Source organism: Echinops telfairi, unplaced genomic scaffold, assembly GCF_000313985.2.
Source record: "Echinops telfairi isolate 266 unplaced genomic scaffold, ASM31398v2 ScPeMD7_11;HRSCAF=52, whole genome shotgun sequence".
NCBI lineage: Eukaryota > Metazoa > Chordata > Mammalia > Afrosoricida > Tenrecidae > Echinops > Echinops telfairi.
Genome location: NW_022103908.1, coordinates 24,654,408 through 24,676,748, shown reverse-complemented (window position 1 = coordinate 24,676,748; position 22,341 = coordinate 24,654,408). Strand labels below are relative to the sequence as shown.

The 22,341-nt window shown below is 40.0% G+C and overlaps 1 protein-coding gene and 1 pseudogene across 4 annotated transcripts in view; both read left to right on the top strand.

Moving 5' to 3' along the window:
• On the top strand, positions 1-96 carry LOC115868535 (annotated as a pseudogene).
• Positions 1-22,341, top strand: part of TDRD3 (tudor domain containing 3) — a 124,329-nt gene that overhangs the window by 60,573 nt on the left and 41,415 nt on the right. For all 4 annotated transcript variants that reach the window (XM_045287151.1, XM_030884718.2, XM_045287150.1 and 1 more), the window contains one exon: positions 14,827-15,674. In XM_045287151.1, coding sequence (XP_045143086.1) covers positions 14,827-15,674 — 848 coding nt within the window. The remainder of the gene's footprint in view (positions 1-14,826; positions 15,675-22,341) is intronic.

Sequence of the window (22,341 nt, the reverse complement as noted above, 5' to 3'; positions counted from 1 at the left end):
TATACTTAAAAAAAAAAATTTGGAACCATACAAAGAAGGTTAGCATGGCCCCTGCGCAAGGATGGCACGCAAATTCATGAAGCGGTCCATAAAAAACAAACCAAAAAAATCCACTGTATTTCAGAAAACAAATGTTTGAGGTAGATGAGATTTGTAGAAAGTGACGTGAGCACGATTATATTTCCTGGTTGTAAAGCATGATGTATTCTTTGTGTTGCTGTGTAGCCCAGTTACCACAAATCTAGTAGCTTAAACAGTGAAAATCGACCGTCTCACGAGTGGGCCCTCTTTTGGAGAACTGAGCTGGATAGGTCAGGCCTACTCAACAAAGTCTCCCTTTTGATTATGATAAAGCTAACTGATTAATTACATCTGCAGAGGTGCTTCACATTTTCCACATCATGCAGCCTGATCATTGGCGTGATGTCCTACATGCACCATGTAACCAGGAAGCAGGAAGATTGGGAGCCATCATAGAATTCTGGGTGCCCTGCATGAAAACTTGCTTCTCTGTATGTCTGTATATGTATTTGCTAAACCAAACTGTGAATTGAGTGGAAGATCTCATATGAGCATTCTCATATTCTTCTTTTTTACTTTTTAGTGCATCGCTTGGTCTGCATCACGATTCCTAGAGTTGTTGCTCTGTGTCATAACCTCAATTTTACTTTACCAGAAAAATGAGAAAATGCAGGGCTGTAACATTTTCTCTTGAGATTCGTTTGTGTGTGCCCATCATTCTACCCTTCCTATTTTGCTACCCTCTTCTTTCCTCCTTACGGGGTGTGAACGGTTCCAGAATGAGTATGAGACAGCTTATTGTTTATTCTTCACTTACAGTGGCTTTCCGAATGGCTTCTCACTTTTGTATTCACTTAAGGCATGTTTATTAACTTTTACATGAGGGTAAGTTAAAAACTATTATTACTAGCATTCCAGTTTACACATGCATGGGTTTATTTCAGACAAAACATGTTTAAACATGATTGGTGGACTGGGACTCGGTGACTTTTGCCAAAGTCACATGACTATGAGGTGGGAGAACTAATTTATTTGGTTTTCAGCTAATATCCTTTTTGGGAGATCAGAGACAGCTTTTTATAAGCTTCCATTTCCTCTGTTGTGCAGTCTCTTTTCTGTGATTATCCGAGCTCAGTCTAACGCTACACCAGAGCACTTTCATGCAAACCTGCCCAGAACAGTGCACCCTTAGCAAAACTTAGATGACGGTGCGAAACAGGTAGCAAGTAAAAACGTGCAGTTGTTCTAGTGTCTGTGCTTTGGGGGAATTTCATCTTCCTTTTAGCAAATATTTACCGAGTGCCCTCTGTTTGCCTGATTCTGTAGTAAATAGACCAAACAGAATCCACAAACAAACCCATTGCCATTGACTTGGATTTCTGGGAGCCAGTGTGTTACAGAGTAGGACGGCTGCTGAAGACTCTCCTTGCTGTGATTTCACTGGCGCTGATCCCTGGCCTGTCCTCCACATGCCCGGGGCGGCTTCAGACCACCAGTCTTTAGGTTAATAGCTGAGTGTCAGTGGTTCGCAACATCCAGGGACCTTTTAGAGTTAACTAGGTGGGGAATGAGACAATGCTGAGGAAGACTCAGACCCTACCCCTCATTTGTCATAATATTTCAAGTAATTCTGTTTTACAGACACAGCATGATGTATGTATGGATTGTGATAAGAGTTGTATGAGCCCCTAATAAAATGATTTAAAAAAAAGATGAAAGATATGCCAAATTGTGTACCACAATAACTAGTGATTCTGACTTACCTGACTAACCTAAAAGTAAAACAAAACATATTGCAGCCCGTTAGCTATAGCATGATTTCCTTTTTCTGTTGTGGCAATGTGCATAGATATGTGTGTATAAATTATATAAAACATAGGAATACCCTGAAAGTGTTCATTGTGACTAGCCCTGGGATAGGAAGGAGAGAACTTTCATCCAGTACATTAATTTTTGTCTGTGTTCTTTATTTTTCAGAAGTCTGAAACAAAACATTCTGGTAGTATGGAGGAAAGTTTACAGAGCAAATACGTGTTCTATTCCATAGTTTGTACATGTTTTAGTCTGAAGAGCATAAAGGGGGGCAACATTCCACGAGCTTCACAGGCATAACTAGATACCGTGAAGGACCAGTCTCAGGCCGCCGAGGTCTGTTGACATCGCCGTTCACTTCTGCATTCTACTGTGTTGAAGAGCTACTGGGGTCTTACAAGCTTATGAGTGGCCAGCTAAAATTTAGCTATTCATTATATATTTTTAATAGAAAAAATTAAATGGTATATGTGAGAAATTTTATTATCTCAGTAATGATCAGAATATATTTCAAGAAAGTCTCTGTAAAGCAATATTAGAATATGATTCTAATTGTTTTTATACTGTCTTACCAAAAATCCTAAACCCACTGCCTCAAGTCGATTTTGATTCATTGCAACCCTATATAGATTTTCTGAGGCTGCCAGTGTTTCTAGAAGCAGACGGCCTCAGTTTGCTCCTGCAGAGCGGCTGGTGAGTTTGAACCACTGAACTTGCCATTAGCAGCCCAACACTCCCCGACAGGGAGACCGTGGCTCCTTTTACATACCTTACTGATATATAAATTTTATTTAAAATTTGATGATGAAGAGATTTTTATTAAAGCATTCCTTTTTCCTTTCAGCAAGGAAACAAAAGAACACAACTTAAAATAAAGATCCTGAGGATGAGAATTGGTAGTGGTAGGAGAATACCTTATCATCCAAGTATTAGTTTATTCCGATGACATTAATGCACTGTGGTTGTCTTCTATATAATTGTAACTATTACAGTGACAGCTAACTTCTTGAGTGTGTAATAAAGCTATAGATACACACACATTTTCAGTGGATCCTATTGGGTCGGAGCATAACTAGACAGATGAGGTTTGTCTAGGACTGCAGAAAGAATTCAGAGTGGCAATGTGAACTGAGTACCAGGCCATCTGGCTCCAGAGGTTGTGCCCTCTACACTGTTCTGTCTCCAAATGCCAGTTGTGAGCTTCTGAACACCAATTTCCTCTTTAATGGTGCTGTTACTTTTTTCCCAGCATTAATGAAAGAGCCTTGATTTTAGGTCTTACTCCATTGGTCCTTTGTATGAAAGAGCCTTTGTAATATTGGCATCTCACTATAAATGAACAGATGCAAGTAATAAAATTAAAGTTAGCATGTGTTTTTGCTACATTCTGTTTTGTTTCTCTGGGCAGGCAGCTTCCTATCCTAGAAAAGTCACAGGATTTGGCTTCATTTAAAGTTGAGTTTCAGTTGAGTTTAAATCCTAGTTTCAACATTTCTCCCTGCAAACCTTAGTTAATACGTCTTACATTGTTTCTTCCTTTGTTAAATAGGGATAATAATACTGCCCTTCGGGTTAGTTGTGAGAATTATATGGAGTAATATAGGCAAGACCTTTAATGTAGACTGTGGCACATAGTAAAATCTTAATAACTAGTAGTCTTTCTGTCTTCAGGTAGATGTCCCAGAATAAAATCAATAGTCTTGGGAAACAAAAATGTATGTATTCTCTGACTATAAAATTCAGGTGCAGCTGCTGTTTGAATATTCTGCAATGAAGTATTAATATTTTAAGATGTCTGATTAATTCAGCACATCCTAATATACAGGCTCAGATGATTTGTGACAATTAATAAATCCAGTCTTAATGATTCTTGCATTTCAAATCATGGGGATTAAAACACTAATCAATTATCCTGTAAACATCATACATTTGGAAACTCATGATCTGGTATAATGGGGACATTTTATCTCACGTGAAACTAAATTCTTGCGGCGTTCTTTGACTAGTTTTCTCATCTGAGCGTTTATCACTTTTATATTTTAGGTGTTTTCAACACTCTCTTTTCGATAGACTCATTTGGTACACTTTGCTAATCTTTCATTTTCCCTTTTTTCCTACCATTTAGTATCATGTTACTAATAGAGGAAGACCCTCGGCAAGATGGATGGACACAGTGGTTGCCACAGTGGGCTCAATCAGAAGGACGGCTGTGGTGGTGGTGGTGCAGGACCCTGGGGTGTTTAAGTCTGTTGTATACAGGGCCTCAGAGTTGGAACCAACTCTATGGCGTCTCACAACAACAACAACAATTTCTATTTATGCACTCACCCTTTGCTTTGTCTACCTTTCCATCTTGGAGCATTTAAAAAACAAATAAACAAACCAAAACCCCACAGGATTCATTTTATTCTGTTACTGAGACAGAAAACTACCTTGGTCTGTTTGTTGTTAGAATGAATTTAGACATGTTGCATGTTGTGGATCAAGGTTGATGGTTTGAAGGCCCACAGCCATGAAGACCTTGTGAGACACAGCTCTGTTGTGCAACCCGGGGGCAGCGACGGTTAGCATCCACTCGAGAACAACTGTCTGTTTCGGTTTCCACTGCCATGTTGATGGGGGTGTGTGTGTTTGGGAATGATGCCTCCTCAAGAAAAGGGCGGGGCAACAAACAAGAGCTGGCTGAGAACTGCAGAGCTGAGCTTCTGTCTGTGGGGAGACTGTCTCTCCATGTCTTGAAAAGGGTCTCGCCCACTGTTCTGAGATTGCACGTTCTGTTAATTATTTCATGTGTTGGTTCAGTTGTAAGCTATTTACTGTATATCTGAGTTCATTACTCAGCTACCCTGAGATGAAAGGTATTGTTTTGTTTTGTTTTTAATCATTGTATTAGGGGCTCGTACAACTCTTATCACAATCCATACATCCATCCATTGTGTCAAGTACATTTGTATATTTGTTGCCGTCATCATTCTCAAAACATTTACTTTCTACTTGAACCCTTGGTATCAGCTCCTCATTTTTTCCCCTCTCTCCCCACCCCTCCCTCTTGAACCCTGATAATGTATAAATTATTTTGTCATATCTTACATTGTTCGACGTCTCCCTTCACCCACTTTTCTGTTGTCCGTCCCCCAGAGAGGAAGTTATATGTAGATTCTTGTAATCCGTTTCCCCTTTCTTCCCCACCCTCCCTCCACCCTCCCAGTATCCCCAGTATCACCACTCTCAGCACTGGTCCTGAAGGGATCATCTGTCCTGGATTCCCTGTATTTTCAGTTCCTATCTGTACCAGTGTACATCCTCTGGTCTAGCCAGATTTGTAAGGTAGAATTGGGATCATGATAGTGGAGTGGTGGTGTGGTGGTGGGGGTGAAGAAGCATTAAGAGGAAAGTTATATATGGAAATAGATCTATTTCCCCATCATTATATATAAATATATTTACATATGTACATGCTTGTATTTAGACCTCAATAAATGCCCTTTGCCTCCTAGTTCCTTCCTCTATTTCCTTTTACTTTCCTCTTGCGCCACTCTCATGCTCAGCCTTCATTTTGGGTTTCAGTAATTCCTTTCGGTTACATTGCCCTTGATCAAGCCTTACCAGGCCTCTTACACCCTCCTTGCCACTGATTTTGGATCACTTGTTCCCTTGTCCCTGGGTTTGTTAACACTGTTTCCTTTCCCCCACCTCCCCGTCTCCCATGACTTCTTGGAACCATCAGTACATTGCTTTCTCCTCCAGATTGTTTATCCAGCCTATCTTATCTAGATAAACTTGTTGAGATAATAATATGCACATAAAAAAGACAGAGCAAAACAAAGCAACAAAAGAAAACAAAGCAACAACAAAAAAATATCAATGATTAAAAAAAAAAAAAAAAAAGAGCCTGCAATGGATCAAGGTCTGTTTATTGACCTTTAGGAGTGTTTTCCAGTTGAGTCTGATGGGGTGCCACGGCCTGGCTCCAAAGTCTGTTTTTGGTACTCCCTCGGCGCTCCTTGCTCTGCTCCCCTTGCTGTTATGTTGCATGCCTTTAGTCTTTTACCTCGGTATGGTGGGATCAGATCGGGCGGGATTCCCACACTGTCTCCAGTGTTGCCCTTGTAGGGCTATGGGTCTTTGAGGGACGTCGTGTCTCATAGTGGGGCTGGCCATATGGTCCTCTCTGTGGATTGGCTGCTCTGAGCAGTGATTTCGTCCTCAAGGCTTGCTGGGTCAAGATGTGCTCCATGCTCTCTTCCTCCCCCTTCATTTGATCCTGTGTGTTCTGATCAGACATGGCCTTCTCCCTCATCCGTAGCTTCAGTGCTTTCCTCTGAAGTGAATTCTTCTGAGGGGAGGGGAGGCTGTCCATGTAGTTGGCATTGGGGCCTGCCCCTCAGACTTCTCCACTGGTTCCCTGCTTCATGCCGGTACATTGCATTCACATCTTGGAGCACTGGGTTAAAGTCTGATCCCTTTTTCCCTGAGGAGATATAAACAATACCCTCCCCTTGAGTGTGTCAGTACCCTGTTTCCCAGCTACCCGTTTCTTTTTTTCCCCCTTTTTCCACCTCCATTTTAGTTGACTACCATACGTATCCCTGGATTTGGTCTGTCCCTGCCATACTACCTGGACCTCACTCTAGGAATGTTTGTATACAGTAGCTTTTCCCCTATGCTTCTTTTGCATATTTTTTTAAGCTTACGTCAGCAGACTCATTGTTTTTCACCTTTTGTGCTTGGCTTACTTCACTTAGCATAATTTCCTCCAGTTCTTCCCATGTGGTGATGTGCCTTATGCGTTCATCACTGCTCTTTTAGTGATGCATAGTACTCCATTGTATGTATGTACCACAGTTTTTAATCCATTCATCTGTTCATGGAAATTTGGGTTGCTTCCAACTCCTTGCAATTGTGAACTGCAGCTCAATGAACACAGGAGCACAGATGTGTGGCTGAGGTTTGTTCCTTGTCTCTTCTGGGTAGATGTCCAGTAGGGGGATTGCTGGATCATATCGTTAGCTCAATCTCCATCTGTTTTAGAAATCGCCAAATCGATTTCCATTGTGGCTGTATATGCCTACAGGCCCACCAGCAGTGGATGAGAGTTTCTGTCTCCTCACAGCCCCTCCAACACTTGTTGCTTTCTGATTTTTTGAATTGGGCTATCATTGAAGGTGTTAGGTGGTATCTCGTTTTAATTTGTATTTCTCTTATGGCTAATGATCAGAAACATTTTCTCATATGTTTGTTGGTCATTCGGATTTCTGCCCCTATTAAACTTCTGTTCAGGTCTTTTGTCCACCTCCTCAGTGAACAATTAGTGTTTTTCTTTTTGGAAGCTAGCAGAGTATTGCAGATTTTAGTAATAAGGCCTTTGTCTGATGTGTCATAGCTAAAGATGTTTTCCTAGCCCATGGGCGATCTTATTACTCTTTTGGTGAATTATTTTGATGTACACAGGTGTTTTCTCTACAGTGTATCCCACTTGTCAATTTGTGACTCATCTGTATTTGTATCCTTCCATGTTTTTTATTGCTTATGTATTCTCTGCTCCAAAGTTCTCAGGTTGTTCCCTGTTTATTGTGCCAACTTTGATGATAAACACATGTGGGGTTACTTGAAGGGCGTAGAGATAAATGGCTCCTTGAACATCGCCTATTTAGTTCTCAGGTCTCTTGCTTTCTGATGGTTGGACCATGGTGCAGCTGCCTTAGCCAGTTCCCTGCTTCAGCTGGCAAGGTTCACTTCCTGCAAGACATCCCTGAGGAGAAGCCACCTACCCAGATGCAGCCCTGGGTGCTGGAGCAGCTGTGTGAAGACCCCTGCCAGTGCTGAATGCTAACACATTCACTAATTCGGCTTTCCTCCTGCAATCGGCGGCATCATTGCTTGTCTTTTGTGAGATTGAGGAGGACTTTGTGGATTGGTGTTGAACATATGGGTTAATGCTGGACTTGTGGCCTTAGGCAGCACGGGGTTAGGATGTTTTCTTGATGTGCACTTACCCTTTATATAAAGCTCTTTCTTATACTTATGAGTTTCTGTGGATTTGTTTCTCTAAAGTACCCGGACTAATACAATCCCAATTCCTTCATTGATGGCCCTAATAGTTTGGGGGTTTTCCTCGAGGTTTGTGATCCACCTTGAGTTTATTCTTGTGCATGGAGTGAGATCAGGGTCTTGCTTTCTTTTTCTGTAGGTATCTATCCATTTTTTCCAGCACCAGTTGTTAAAGAGAGCATCTGCTTCCCATTTGATATTTTTGGGGCCCATATCAAAGATCAGTTGTCTGGATGCTGATTCTTTTATTTCTAGGTTTTCAGTTCTTTTCCATTGGTCTCAGTATCTGTCATTATACCAGTAACGTGCTGTTTTGACAACTGTGGCTGTATAATATGTGCTAAAGTCAAGTAAAGCAAGCCCTCCCACTGTGTCCTTCTTGAGGAGTTCTTTGCTAATTCTGGGCTTCTTCCCTCTCCATATGAGTTGGTAATCAGCTTTTACATTCCTTTGAAGAAAGATGAGGGAAATTGTATCGGGATCACATTAAACTTATATATAGTGCCTTGGGCAGAACTGATAAGTTTACTCTATTGAGTCTTCCAATCTGCAAACATGGGATATTCTTGTGGTCACTCTTGGTGTTTTTGTAATAATGTTCTGTAGTTTTCCTCATATAGATCTTTTGTTCTCTTAGGTATATCCCTAGATATTTCACTTTGTCCTTGGCTATTGTGAAGGGTACCGATGTGTGTAGCAGTCCAATAGACTTCTGTTTGTTGATCTTGTATCCTGCCACTCTGCCATACTCCTCTATTGCTTCTAGTACTCCTCTTGTGAAGTTTTTGGGATTTTCCATATATAAAATCATATCATCTGCAAATAATGATAGTTTCACCTCTTCTTTCCCCATGTGAATACCTTTGATGTCTTTTCTTTGCCTTATGCTGTTAGCTAAAACCTCCAGACGATGTTAAATAAGAGGGGCATCCTTGTCTGGTCCCCCTTTTCAGTGGGCTTGTGTTAGTCTTTTCTCCATTGACTATCATGTAGGCTGTTAGTTTTTCATATATAGCTTTATTATCTTGAGGTATTTTCCTTCCATTCCCATCTTCTTGAGTGTCTTAAACAGGAATTGGTGTTGAATGTTGTCGAATGCTTTTTCCGCATCTATTGATATTATCATGTGATTCTTATAGTTTATCATGTCAGTGTGGCAAATAATACCGTTTCCCTGAAAATAAGACAGTGTCTTATATTAATTTTTGCTCCCAAAGATGCGCTAGGTCTTATTTTCAGGCAATGCCTTATTTTTCTGTGAAGAAGAATACTATACACATTTATTGTGTATTGTTTTATTAAAAGAGACCTCGCACTTCCTGTCTGCTCCTGCTGCGCTGCGGTCAACAGTGAGCTGTGTGGTGGCGCCCACTGCTACGGTCCAGAGTCCAGAGTTACGGTAGCTTCGGGGGGCCTTATTTTTGGGGGCCTTATTTTTGGGGGCATGCCTTGTATTTCAGCGAAAGGCAAAACTGTAAGTAGGTCTTATTTTGGGGGGATGTCTTACTTTCATCAAAACAGGGTACTAATGGTCTTTTGTATGTTGAACCATCCCTGCATCCTTTGTATGAATCCCACTTGGTCATGGTGAATTATTTGTTTTATGTACTTTTGTATTCTATTGGGCAGTAATTTGTTAAGGATTTTTGCATCGATGTTCATTCAGGAGATTGGCCTGTAGTTCTCAAGATCCCTACCCAATTTCAGTATACTAGCTTCATAGAAGGAGTTTGGAAGTTTGCCGTCTCTTTCTATGTTCTCGAAAAGTTTGCAAAGGATTGGTGTCAGTTCTTCCCTGAATGCTTGGTGGAATTCTCCTGTGAAGCTATGTGTTCCAGGGGATTTTTTTTGTTAGTAATCTCTTCATAACCTTGTCTGTTTCTTCTGTTGCTGTGGGTCTTTTGAGATTCTTGACGTCCATCGGGGATAGTCTAGGCTGGGAATGTTTTTCCAAGAACTTGTGCATGTCTTCCAGGTTGTTGAATTCACTGGAGTATAATCCTTCGTGTAGTACTGTGTAATTATTCTTTTGATTTCATTAGGGTCTGTTGTAATGTCCCCTCTTTCATCCCTCATCCTTGCTATTGAAATTTGTTCCCTCCTTTCTTTGTTGAGGTTTGTTTATCCTTTCAAAGAACCAACTTTTAGCACCATTAATTTTCCCCATAGTTTTCTTATTTTCCCTCTCCTGAATCTCAGCCCTGATTTTATTATTTCTTTTCTTTTGCTATTATTAGGATTGTCCTGTTGACTGTGCTCTAGTTGTAAATTTTGTGCCAGCATATCAATCATGAGTCTCTCTTCCTTTTTCAGGTGTGCATGTATTGCTATGAAACTTCCTCTGATACTGCCTTCACTGTGTCCCATAAGTTTTGGTAGGTTGTGTTCTCATTCTCATTGGTTTTTAGAAATTTCCTAATTTCATCTCTGATCTGGGCCAGTACACAATCCTTTTGTAGTAGAGAGTTATTCATCCTCCCATTGCTTGCTCTTGTTTTCCTCATCTTCCTTTTGTTGTTTTCCAGCCTTATGACACAGTGGTCAGAGAAGGTCCGTATGATATCAATGTGCTTAAATTAAAATAAATGTTCATTTTGTTTATTCTTATTTCTTTAAAGAACATTCACCATATTATCCCAATATAATAAAGAGAGAGAGTATCTTTATTATTCTTATAATGTATGTTATCTTTAAGTAATGGAAAAGTAATAGGATTTCTGTGAGGATTCCCCATATTGATCCTCAAGCTTGTTTGTTTTTTCCCTTGTTAATACTAGGAAGCTATACTAGAATTCCTCGTTCTCTTTTCTGTGAAAGTCCTTTCAGTATCAGACAGCTGGTGGGTCAGTGAGATGGAGTGTGTAAGTGGGGATGTGAGAGGGTGAAGAGAACAAAGGCAGATGAATGGATGAAGCCAGATGCCTTGAAGGTTGATGGGTCTGAAACCAAAGGAAGGAGCTTGGTATTTTCGCCCAGCTCTCCATTAGAATCCCATAAAAATCTAAATTCTAGGTTAGGAAATCTTGCCTTTTTATTTCTTTGGAACTAGTGAATTCAAATTTTCCGACTTCTACCACACTTAGTGGAAAACTTCATCCTCTATGTAGGGTTTTCTAGCCTCTTGCTCTAAGCCGTTATGTGAGTTACTCTCATTATCTAACTTATGTCCATCTCATTAAGGTCCTCCGCTCTCCAAGGGCCAGTCCCTCTTGATAAGATGTTCAGAGTATAAGAGCCCAAGTCTCACCATTCTCCCTTCTCTGGTATATTCTGGCTCCACTTCTTCCAAGGCACATTTGAAAATACTCTGTCTTGGGACAGGCATGCCTTAGTCCACACAGTGATATCTTTGCATTATAACACTTTAAAGAAATCTTATGTAGCACATTTGCCCAATGCAATTTTCCATTTGATTTTTTTGACAGCTGTTTCCATAAGTGTTCATACTGGATTCACGTAAAATGGAATCCTTGACAACTTCAGTCTTTTCTCCATTTATCATCGTGTTGCTTATTGATCCAGTTGTGAATATTTTTATGTTGAATGCTGTCGTCTTTGATCTTCACCAGAAACTGCCCCAAATCCTTTTTGCTTTCAGTCAACAAAGTTGTGTCATCTGAATGGCGCAGGTTATTAATAAGCCTCACTCTATTCCAAAAATTGAGTTCTTCTTCCTAGTCCAGTGTCTCAGATTGTGCTCACCGTACAGACGCTCAGCATGCACACTACATTACATGAGTAAATGTAGTAAAAGGATACAGCTCTGTTATGCACACTCCTGATTTTAAAACATGCAGTGTCCTGTAGTTCTGTGTGAAACACTGTGTTTGGTCTCTGTAAAGGTTGTACATATGCATAAGTAAGTGTTTTTGGAATTCTCATTCTTCCCAGTATTGTTCATAGAGTTCAATGCCTTTATATAGCCAATAAGCACAGGCCAACATCTTTCTGATACTATCTGCAGTCAGCCAGAGATCCATGTGACTAGCAGTGATATACTTCATTTCAGGTTGTCTTCTGAGTCAAGCGTACATTTCTGGCAGATTCCTGTTGATGTACTGCTGCTGCAACTGCTTTTAAATTATCTCCACATTTTACTTGTGTGTAATATTACACTTTATTGTCAGAACACAATACCTTTGTACTTGATATATTTCAGAAGCAGACAATTTCTTCAATTTACTATACCAAGGACCTTACTTCTCTCTGTTAAACAAATTTTGCACCACATCTATCCTAAGATTACCTTGGGGACTATCAGTTATATATATAAAGTGCTTGTGTGCGGTGAGTAATACATGGTAGGCACTCAGGAGTTGGACCTGCTGTTTTTATTCTTACATAATCTTTGGAATGAATGGCAAGACATTATTTATGGGCTGATTATGTTCATTAATAATCTTTTCTGGAAATATTAACTCTGGGGGCAATACATAACGCAAATAGAAAGCAAAATATGACCATCATCCTTCTCTATGAAAAGCATTTACTATTGAATGCAATTGTTGAAAAACAATATTTCTATTATGTTTATGAAGCAAATCAATCTGGAGTAGTTTTCAAAAAGTATTTATTATTTTTGACACACAATTTACATATCGTACAATTGAATAGTTCAATCATATCAAGGGGAATTGTGCAATCAGCACCACAACTATTTTTAGAGCATTCATCCCTCCTCCGCCACCCCCTGCCCCCATAGTTAAATCACCTTTAAAATGAGTTGTGTAATCACAGTCAGTTCTAATGCCCCCTCACCCCTCCTGCCTTCATTATTTACTCCAGAGACCCCCTTTCTCTCCCTATCGCCCACCCCCCACCCCTGCATTCCCTGTGACACCTTGTATAGACCTTATTCTCTGTATACATCCGCTCCTCCTGTGCTCCACAGCTGGGAGACCAAACAAGACAGTGAAAAGCAAATCTCTCCAAGGTGGTGAGGGTATGATTAGATTAGTATAAAGACAAAAATACAAAGACTGCATGAGAGGCAGAAGAAGACCCCCATCAATGTTCAAGAAGCCAGCAAAGAAATTTGTCATGGAACATCTAAGAGATACTTGCACAGAACAAGTGCAGGTCGTGTCTATAGGGAGGTCAGCTGGCTAAGTATCAAGGTCTGACCAGCACGATTGAGATTATAATGGTCTCTGCCTGTTAGTAAGTCTGTTGGAGCTCTTGCTGGCTAGAGCGGATCTGCCAGTGGCTCAGTTTGACCAGATACTCTGCAGGTGAGTTTTGGGCCCTTATCGACCCCCATAACCCTCCGCAAACTGGGTGTTCATAATTTTAGCTCTGATGCTTTTCTTTTCACCATATTTGAATTTTGTAATTGTCATCTTTGGAGCACACAAGCTGGGGTGCTTCTTGCTTGTGGACTTAGTCGACTCCTTGCTTAGGTGGCTGCTTGTTTGAATACAAGCCTTTAATACCCCAGACACTATTCCGATTGATAGTCAAGCACCATCTACTTTTTTTGCCACACTTTCTTTTTCTTTTTTAAATACTTTTACTGGGGGGCTCTTACATCTCTTATGACAATCCATACTTTTCTCCAGTGTGTCAAGCACATTTGCACATAAGCCTCCATCATCATTTTCTAAGCATTCTCTTCCACTTGAGCCCCTCATTTCAGCTCCCCATTTCTTCCCCCTCCCTCATGTTTGAGAGCTTATGAATGTGAACAGTCTTTGTCCTTTGTCACAATTGTTGTTATTTCTCTGGATATAGGATTTTACTTAGAAAATCTTTTCCCATTAATTTTAAGGCATTAAGCCCTGGTCGATTGGCTTCTAGCTTCTGGTGGGTTTGTGGAGAAGTGTGTTACATTTTGAGCCTTGAACTGTAACTGCTGACCTGTTTTGACATTTCTGGAGGCTTTCTGTCCCCTTTCTTGTAAGCATTTCACTTGACATCATTTTGATTCCTGTATGTGTTTGGAAACATGAGGACCGCTTTTGTGATCACAGTGTTGGGGAGCTAAAGGAGAGAGCTTTTGGTATTTAGGTCTTAGAACTCCAAGAAAGGATATTGTACAGTGCAAGAAATGATCTCATGGAAACTATCAGTAGTGCCCGTCTTGTGGCTCTGCATGTTGATTATGGTCTATGACAGGAAAGAAGACGTACACCACGGAGCAGTGTGTTTGGTAATGATATAGTGGACATGTGCTGTGGGAAACAATGCAGACTGGAAGTATTCATGGTGTAGGGAAATTAAAATTGTTTAAAAAAGTCACTGTGAAATACAGGTATTAAAGATTATGATGACACCTACCTTGGTACCACTTTGGGCTTTTAAGTTTGACAATATCTGCATTGTCATGCTATCATTTTTCAAACTTTTTTTCCCCCTTGTATTTCTAAATAGTACATTCTCTAATGCGATGAAGATAATTACCAACCGTCCCCTCTAGTAGGATATCTGTTTGTACTCTAAGTAGAGAGCCAGAAAGAACTGGGCAAGACCGTTGCTGCTCGGATCGGGGTGTGACTGACTAGAGCAGCTCTGGTCTCTGCTGGGACAGGCGTGAAGTGCAGTCTGAGGAGCTTAGCATTTCATGGCCACTTCTGAGTTACCAGCCTACGGATCTAACTCCTTAATGTTTTGAGAAATGAATTATGAAATAACAGGTACAGCTATATTCTACGAACACACATTCAGAGACAAGGGGAAATTGCTTTTGAATTATCTACCAGTGTTTATGATCTATATTATTGTTGTACTTTGTTAAAGGTGGCTTAACTAGGCAAGGTCTACATTAAAAGTGCTATAAGGAAACAAAGGGATTAAGATACACTGGGCTTGGGAGCTGGAGGAAGATGCTGATGTCGCGGTTTAATAATTTTGCATTGATGTAATAATTTTTAGGCATTTTAAATTAGTGAAAGTTGCGGTGAAGTCTTGATTGTAATATGTGTGCAATATGCCTTTCCCTTTCAGAACCTAAACCCCAGCCCCAGCACCTTCATCAGGGACAACATAGATTTTTAAATGTGGAGCAGAATGGAGTAAGAGATATTAATCCACCAAGACATCTTCCTCGAAGTGATACCAGGCAGCTAAGAAACGAAAAGCCTCCTCGTTTTCAAAGAGAGACCCAGCATCTGAAGTCCACTTCTGAAGGCAGTGGACTACCTAGAAACAGAGGTTCAGAAAAACCAGCCTGTTCAGTACCTGAAGTGTGGATCGAAGAGAGAAGCAGGTGTGATAGACCGCATTCTCGGTACGATAGAACTAAAGACACCGCGTACCCTTCGAGTTCCCAGAGCGGCGAGGGTGCTTTTAAACAAAGAGAGAACTCTGTGCAAAGCAGACCAGGAAAAGGGCCGTCCTGTCCCGAGGCAAAAGAAAGCCCACTGCCTCAAGAGTCCATAGATTATATTCATCAAAAGCGAGGGAAAAGAGAAAACCAAACAGCAAATCCTGATCATTTTTATGACAGAAAACCACGGACAATAAGTAATGAAGCTTTCAGTGGTGTAAAAATGGAAAAGCAATTTAATATAAATACCGACTACCAGACTCCTGTCAGAACTAATAGTTTCATTGGTGTTCTAAATGGAGAGACAGAAATGCCACTGAAGGGGAGGCGAGTCGGGCCAATTAAGCCAGCGAGAGCAACCCCGTCTGCTCCCTATGATGAGAAAATGTATTACAACAGTGGGCCCAGAAGAAGGTCCGGGCCCATTAAACCAGAAAAAGTTCTGGAATCCTCTTTTCCTATGGAGTACACAAAAATGTGGAAACCTGGAGATGAATGTTTTGCACTTTATTGGGAAGACAACAAGGTATGGCTGCTGAAAAGATACTCTATGTTAAGATAGCTAAATGAGTGTTTTAGTGGGACGTCATAAGAGGTGAGCGCATGGTTACTGTGAGTTTTGTTCCGATTGTACCTGTTCACAGCCTCTGAACAGAAGGACGTACCGATGACCTAACGGGAGAGGGGAGAAAGGGAAACAACACGATACTTGATAACTTTTATAAAGATAATTCGGGTGAGATCTGTCTCCAAAGTGGCGATGGGAGGTGTACATTTTACGCATTAGAAAAGTACTATCAATGTGACTAGTTGAACTTTATTTCATTCATCCTCAGCTGCACCATTGCTCTTTGCTTCTCTCTGTAGTAAAATGAGTCTGCTCAGAAGAAAATGAATTGAGTAGCACAGAATTAAATTCTGTAGTTTTTAAAGATTTATTTACAGAAAATGTTTGTCTACCTTAAAGCATAGAGAGATTGTTTGAGTAAGCTTAGAATCCCAACAATTTAAGGATCCTTTCATTTTCCTTTATATTCTACTTTTAGGAAGAAGGTCAGAGGAGAGGGGCAGGCAAGGGCAAGGAGAATAGAACAGATCATGTCACAGAGCCTGGCTGAGAAAGACACAGGCAGTGGAACAGGGCGGGGAAGAGCACAGAGAGCCTCAGAGAGAGGTCTTCACCAACTGTTCTCTCTGCCAAACTTGCCCTGCTGCGTACTATCCTCAGCCTTCGGGCGGGGCTCCAGCATCACATCCTGGAAGAAGTCTTCGTTAACCTGCAGCTTTCTCTCTCCTACATTGTCTTTCACACTCAGTGACTTGTTCATTTTTTAAAGCTTTATCACAGTGTGTAAACAATGTTGTTTTAGACTTTTGGATTAAATCTGCCCTCTCTACTATAGTTCTAAGTCGATTTTGTTGTTGTTGTTGTATTGTTGTTGTTTGTAGTGCTGCTGCTCTCACAGCAGAACATTTCCATGATTATCTGCTGATTGTTAACTAACTAACACAAAAGGTTACATTTATATAGGGAATGCTAGCGTGAGGAGGGGACTGACGGTATCAACCAGGTAAGAAAATCAGATGCAAGGGGATTAGAGGGTGAGGGACCTGGGTGGATATGACAGTGAATCAAAGAGAAACTACTGAAATAACATTAATGACTGCAGTTGTTGCAGAGTTGGATGGCTGACATGCGTAGTGGAGGTGACAATAGGATTTGACCTGAGAACCAGGCCCCCAATGTGAGTGGTGAGGCTTACGCAGTGTGAGGGTCAATTCTGATGGGGTGTAACAGAGTGGTATGGTTAGATGACATTGGCTCTAAGGTTTTTATATGGTGTGGAATAGTAATGGTCTAGCTGTTAAATCCTAATAGGAAAGGAGACAACATTATCTATTATGTGTAACCCCCCCCCCCAAAAAAAAAAAAAAGCAAAAGCCTTACCAGAACTACGAGCTAACTTTATTTAAATCTCATTGGCCATAAGTGTTCCACATAGCCAATTCCTAGATGTCAGGAGAATTGGAAAGCAAATCCTATCTCAAGTCAGCCTACTCACTCCAAAATTCAGGAAACATTGATTTGGGTAGTAAGGGCAGCAAGAGCTTGCTTTTATTTGGTGTATTCAGTTTGATGGTGGAGGCAAGACAAGGAGAGAGCAGTACTGGCTGATCAAGTCAATGGCACCAGTTTTACAGAGTGGCCATGTGTTCCAGGCGCTTCTCAGAGGGGTGAATTCAAATGAAAATGACAAAACTGTTCTCTGTACTGCGCAGTGATACTATTTTGTTGATGGCTTTGATGAAAACAGTTTGCAGCAGGAAGGAATAAGTCCAGAAACCAAACTGTAATTACATGATTGGGAGCGGAGGAAACAAACAATTATTTTGAGAAGTTCAGCTTTGAAGGCCAGCAGAGAAATGGGTATTATCGGGAAGCAAGTGTGAGAGTCAAACGAGAGCTTTTTATCTTATTTTAGGATGAGATCCTAGAATCTGTTTGTGTGCAGTTTTCGATAATCTGGTATGAATATTCTTTTCTTTCCAGCTTCCAGACTCACATCCAAGGTTAATCATTTCAGGCATTCTCCTATTCATATTCTTAATCTTTTTGGTGCTTTGTCTTTGCATCGCTGTCATCTTATAAAATACCAGCCTTGTATCATTCCAGCTATTCTTCTCTCTTGCCCTACATCGAGGCTACCGAGCAGTGCTAGAGGAAATCACTTACCTTCCTTAACTGCTGTCCCGTATTTGCTTTCTCGGACTTTCAGTTGGTTTTCACTACAATTGCCTCCTGTGTTCCAATGATTGACACTCTCTTCCATTCTTTACAGTACTCTTTCCAAGTCAGACATCCGTAATATCTCACATCCAATAAACATTGTGAGGTAAGGTTTAAAGCAGACACACATAACACTCACGCACACATACTTCTTACACACAGAGAGAGAATGAGACAGATAGAGAGAGACATTAGAAAATAATGAACAACAGAGAATAAAAACAGGTCTACAGGTGTTCACATATTGGGCTTAGCAGATAATACATTCAACAAATATTAGTTGAATATTCAACAAGCTTTAATTAAGTCCTTGCCAGGTTTCAAGTGCTTAGGTTCTAGCACATAGTTTTGACTGCTATTTCCCAGATGCTTCCACATACCTTATAATAGTATTAATAAATCTTTCTTGTTAATTGTAATTGTCTAAAGCTACAATAATATTTACTCCTCTGTTACCTCTGCTGAATATATTCTAAACGTTGTAGAAAGATAATACCAACCATTCCCACAATTCTACAATACACAAAGATACTAGGGTATTCTTAGCACTAGGTTTATGGACATTTCTTATATACCTATCATTATGGACATGCACCAAACTGACATGGGAACAAAACTACACATTTTATCTTAAAAACAACTTATTTTTATTTAAAAACAACATAATTATACACCATTGACATATAAATGAATTTAAGTGATATTATATATAAAATTTATATTTAACATTACATTTATTCCACACATTTCCTACATACATACTTGATTTTCTGTACACCTTTTCCTTAACCAATGTTCCTATATTTCCTACAAGTACTGCAACTTCTATTTCATTTACAACACTTGATTTGGCAGGTGCTTATGTCCTTGCTAAGTACTAGGTCATGCCAGCTACTTGGGATTTGAGATACTGGGTTTGACGTATCATAAGGGTCACTTGGGTCAGTCAGTATGACAGCCTCTGATGCATTGTCTTTACATTTGATGTTGCTTCTTAACTTTTTGACTATGCCTACATTTATTACTGAAGTAATATTTTCATGAATGAAATGTATTAATTCTCAATTTAACTTCTCGTTAAGTTGGTGTGTGTGTGTGTGTGTGTGTGTGTGTGTGTGTGTAGATAGGCATTTGAAACAAGAGACTTTCGAGATTAGAAGGCTTAAAAGAAAATGAATTTATATATATATATATATATATATATATACATATTTGTTTCATTAAGTAGATAAAAGTCAGTGGGAGGTAACATGTAAACAGTTTCTGCAATTTTTGTTGAGGAAATCAAAGTGTATCAAAATGATACATCCTATAAACCTGGTGTTAAAATAATCGGATGGTCTCCCAAGTGATACTTTGATTTAAATTAGATGCAGACTTTCAGTGTGAATGAAAGGGATTATAGCTCTCTACTGAGCACGGCTTTGTTACACCAATTGTCTGATGTCCCAAAGACTATGGTCCTGGGTTCAATTTTAACTTAGGAAGTTTAAGTAACTTTACCACATTTGCTATACATCACATACAAATGTGTGTGTTGAAGTATTGCCAAACATATATTTAGTAGTATACAACCCTGCCTTATCAAAAATCACCAACATTAATCTACCAGTAGATACCTAGGCAAATGGGCAAGATGAAAAGGTATGAGTAGGCAAAAGAGACTCTACCCGAGGTTTCGTTTAAGTATCTTGTAAAAAATAGGTAACTTTCTAATTTTCTAACCAGAAGCTAAGGTAGAAATTAAAGGAAAGGAATTGACTATAATTTCCTTAAAGAAAAAGACCTCTGGTGTTACAGTAGCTAAATGTTTGGATGATAACCTAAAGGTTGGGGGTTCAAACCCAGCAGCTGCTGTGTGGGAGAACAATGTGAGTGCCTGCTTCCATAAAGATTTGCAACCCAGGAAACACGGTAGGACAGTTCTACAATGTCCTGTGGGGTCTCTGTGAGCCGGAAGAAACTCAGTAGCAACAGGTTTGGTTGTAATCTTAATTGCATCTTGTTTTGGAGGTCATTCATTTGTTAGTCTAATCCATATTTTTATTTACATCCTTATAATACCTTGCCTTCTCTCTCATTGAAGGAGCTGGGATTTTGCAGTGCTCCTTCCACCTCTAGACACCTATTGTCTCTCAATTGGAGTAGTGTGACACACCCCAATTGGTCTCCTAGCCTTCAACCTGACTCCTTTTAAATGCATCAGTAAACTGCCACTCCTGTGACCTTAGGCTTAGTCCATGTTACTCACCCTACTTAAAACCTTTCACCTGTAGGATGCAAAAAAACTTCCAGCATATGGCTCTTACCTGAACTTATACTACCTGCTTTACTGTTGACTGACCCTTCTCCTCACTTTAGACCAGAGGTTCTCCACCTTCCTTATGCCGCGACCCTTTAATACAGTTCCTCATGTTGTGGTGACCCCCCCTAACTATAAAAGTATTTTTGTTGCTACTCCATAACTGTCATTTTGCTACTGCTATGAATCGGGCGACCCAAAGGTTGAGAACCGCTGCTTTAGACCATCATTATTTTTCAACTTGTCATTTCCTATACTCTTCACCTTACTTTATGTGTTTGTAACTTTTTTGGAACATTGTCCCTTCAGTTCATTCTTTGGCTAAACCCTCTTCATTTCTAGTTATTCCAAGGAGGACTCTTTCCCAGAAAATCTCAGTTTTCCTACGTGTCTTTTCATTACTCCCATATTAATGTACTTTCTACTTTGTTGTTGTTCGGTGCTTTCGAATTGGTCCAGACTACAACAGAACAAACCACTACCCTGTCCCGCATCATCCTCAACTAATCCTCAACTCATTGAGAAGCTGCCTCTTACCTCTGACCCTCTGGTGTAACAAGCTTCATGTCCTTTTCCAGGGACTAACCTCGTAAAGTCTGTTTTCTTCATTACACTCTTAAGTTCCAAAAAAGAAGTGAGCTTATTTGGTTTCCTCAGATACACTGATGGATTTACTTGAATTTGTACAATTTTGGAAAAGCGTGCAGTTGAGGTGTCGACCTGTTGTTGGTAGGCGCCATGAAGTTGGGCAACCTTCCCAGGCCTGTGCCATTGATTCTTCTTTGGTCTTCTTTATTCAGTCCCGATCTTACATTCTTCTTCACTGAATCCATCTTCTTTGACTATTTGCTCAGCATATAGATTGAGTAAATATGGTGACAGGGTGCAACCATGAAGCACACCTGATTATAAACCGTGCAGTATGCCCTTGTTCTGCTCACACAGCTGCCTCTGGATCCAGGTCCAAGTCAGCACAATGGCCTGTTCTGAGATTCCCATTCTTCTCAAAGTTATCCATAGTGTTTTATGATCCACACAGCCTATCTCAGAGGTTCTCAACCTGTAGGTCACGACCCCTTTGGGGGGGTCAAATGACCCTTTCACAGAGGTCGCCCAAATCATAACAGTAGCAAAATGACAGTTATGAAGTAGCAATGAAAATAATTTTATGGTTGTGGGTTACCACAACATGAGGAACTGTATTAAAGGGTCGCAGCATTAGGAAGGTTGAGAACCATTGCCTTAAATGGTGTGCCTCCCATTACTTTAACAGATATATTCTTAAATGATAGTTCTGTTAATGTATCAGTTTCTTAGGAGTTTGTTAATGAGCAACAATTTCCCAAGCAACACTGGATAAAGTGTTAAAGTTTCTGGCTGTACAGTGCCTTAACTCCTATAAATCTTAAATATAAGTCATGTTCTTAGTCTTGCTCTAGGACCTGGGTCCTCAGTGAATAAAGAAGCAGTAAGACCTTCTTGCTACATACTTGTGTTGTATATTTGATTTTAAAATAAAATACTTCTTATATATTCTGATTAGTAAATAAGGAATTATTTAATGTTCAACAGAGGGTACTAGTAGCTAACAGTATCTATATAGAATAAACATCTGACTCTCTTAGTTCTGACATCTTTTTTGGAATATGTGGAAATTCCTATGGTTGTAAGATTCTCTTCTTAAGCAATCTTTATGGCTGTTCAAAGATATCTTTTCCACCTTTAAAAATATTACAGCACTAAGAGAATTTACATTTTCATCACATGATGCCCTTTTTTGGACAATATTGGTGGTTTTATTTGGTGGACATTAAACTCACTCAAGTTTTTGCTTGCAAAAGGACAAGTACTGCTTGAGGCTACTGTTGTAAAAGCAAAAAAAAAAAAAAAAATCAAGATAAACATTTCCATTCCAAAGGTGACAGTCCTTGATGGTTACCAGGGCTGAGAGGAAAGGGCAGCAAAGACCAGAGACAGACAGGTACTGTCAGCATGGGGGAAGGGAAGCTCGTCTACAGGATGAAGAGGAGCAAAGGGGGCAGCTAGGGTGGGGGTAGTGCAATCTACTAGGAGGCTTGATAATTGATCACAGTAAAAAGAATT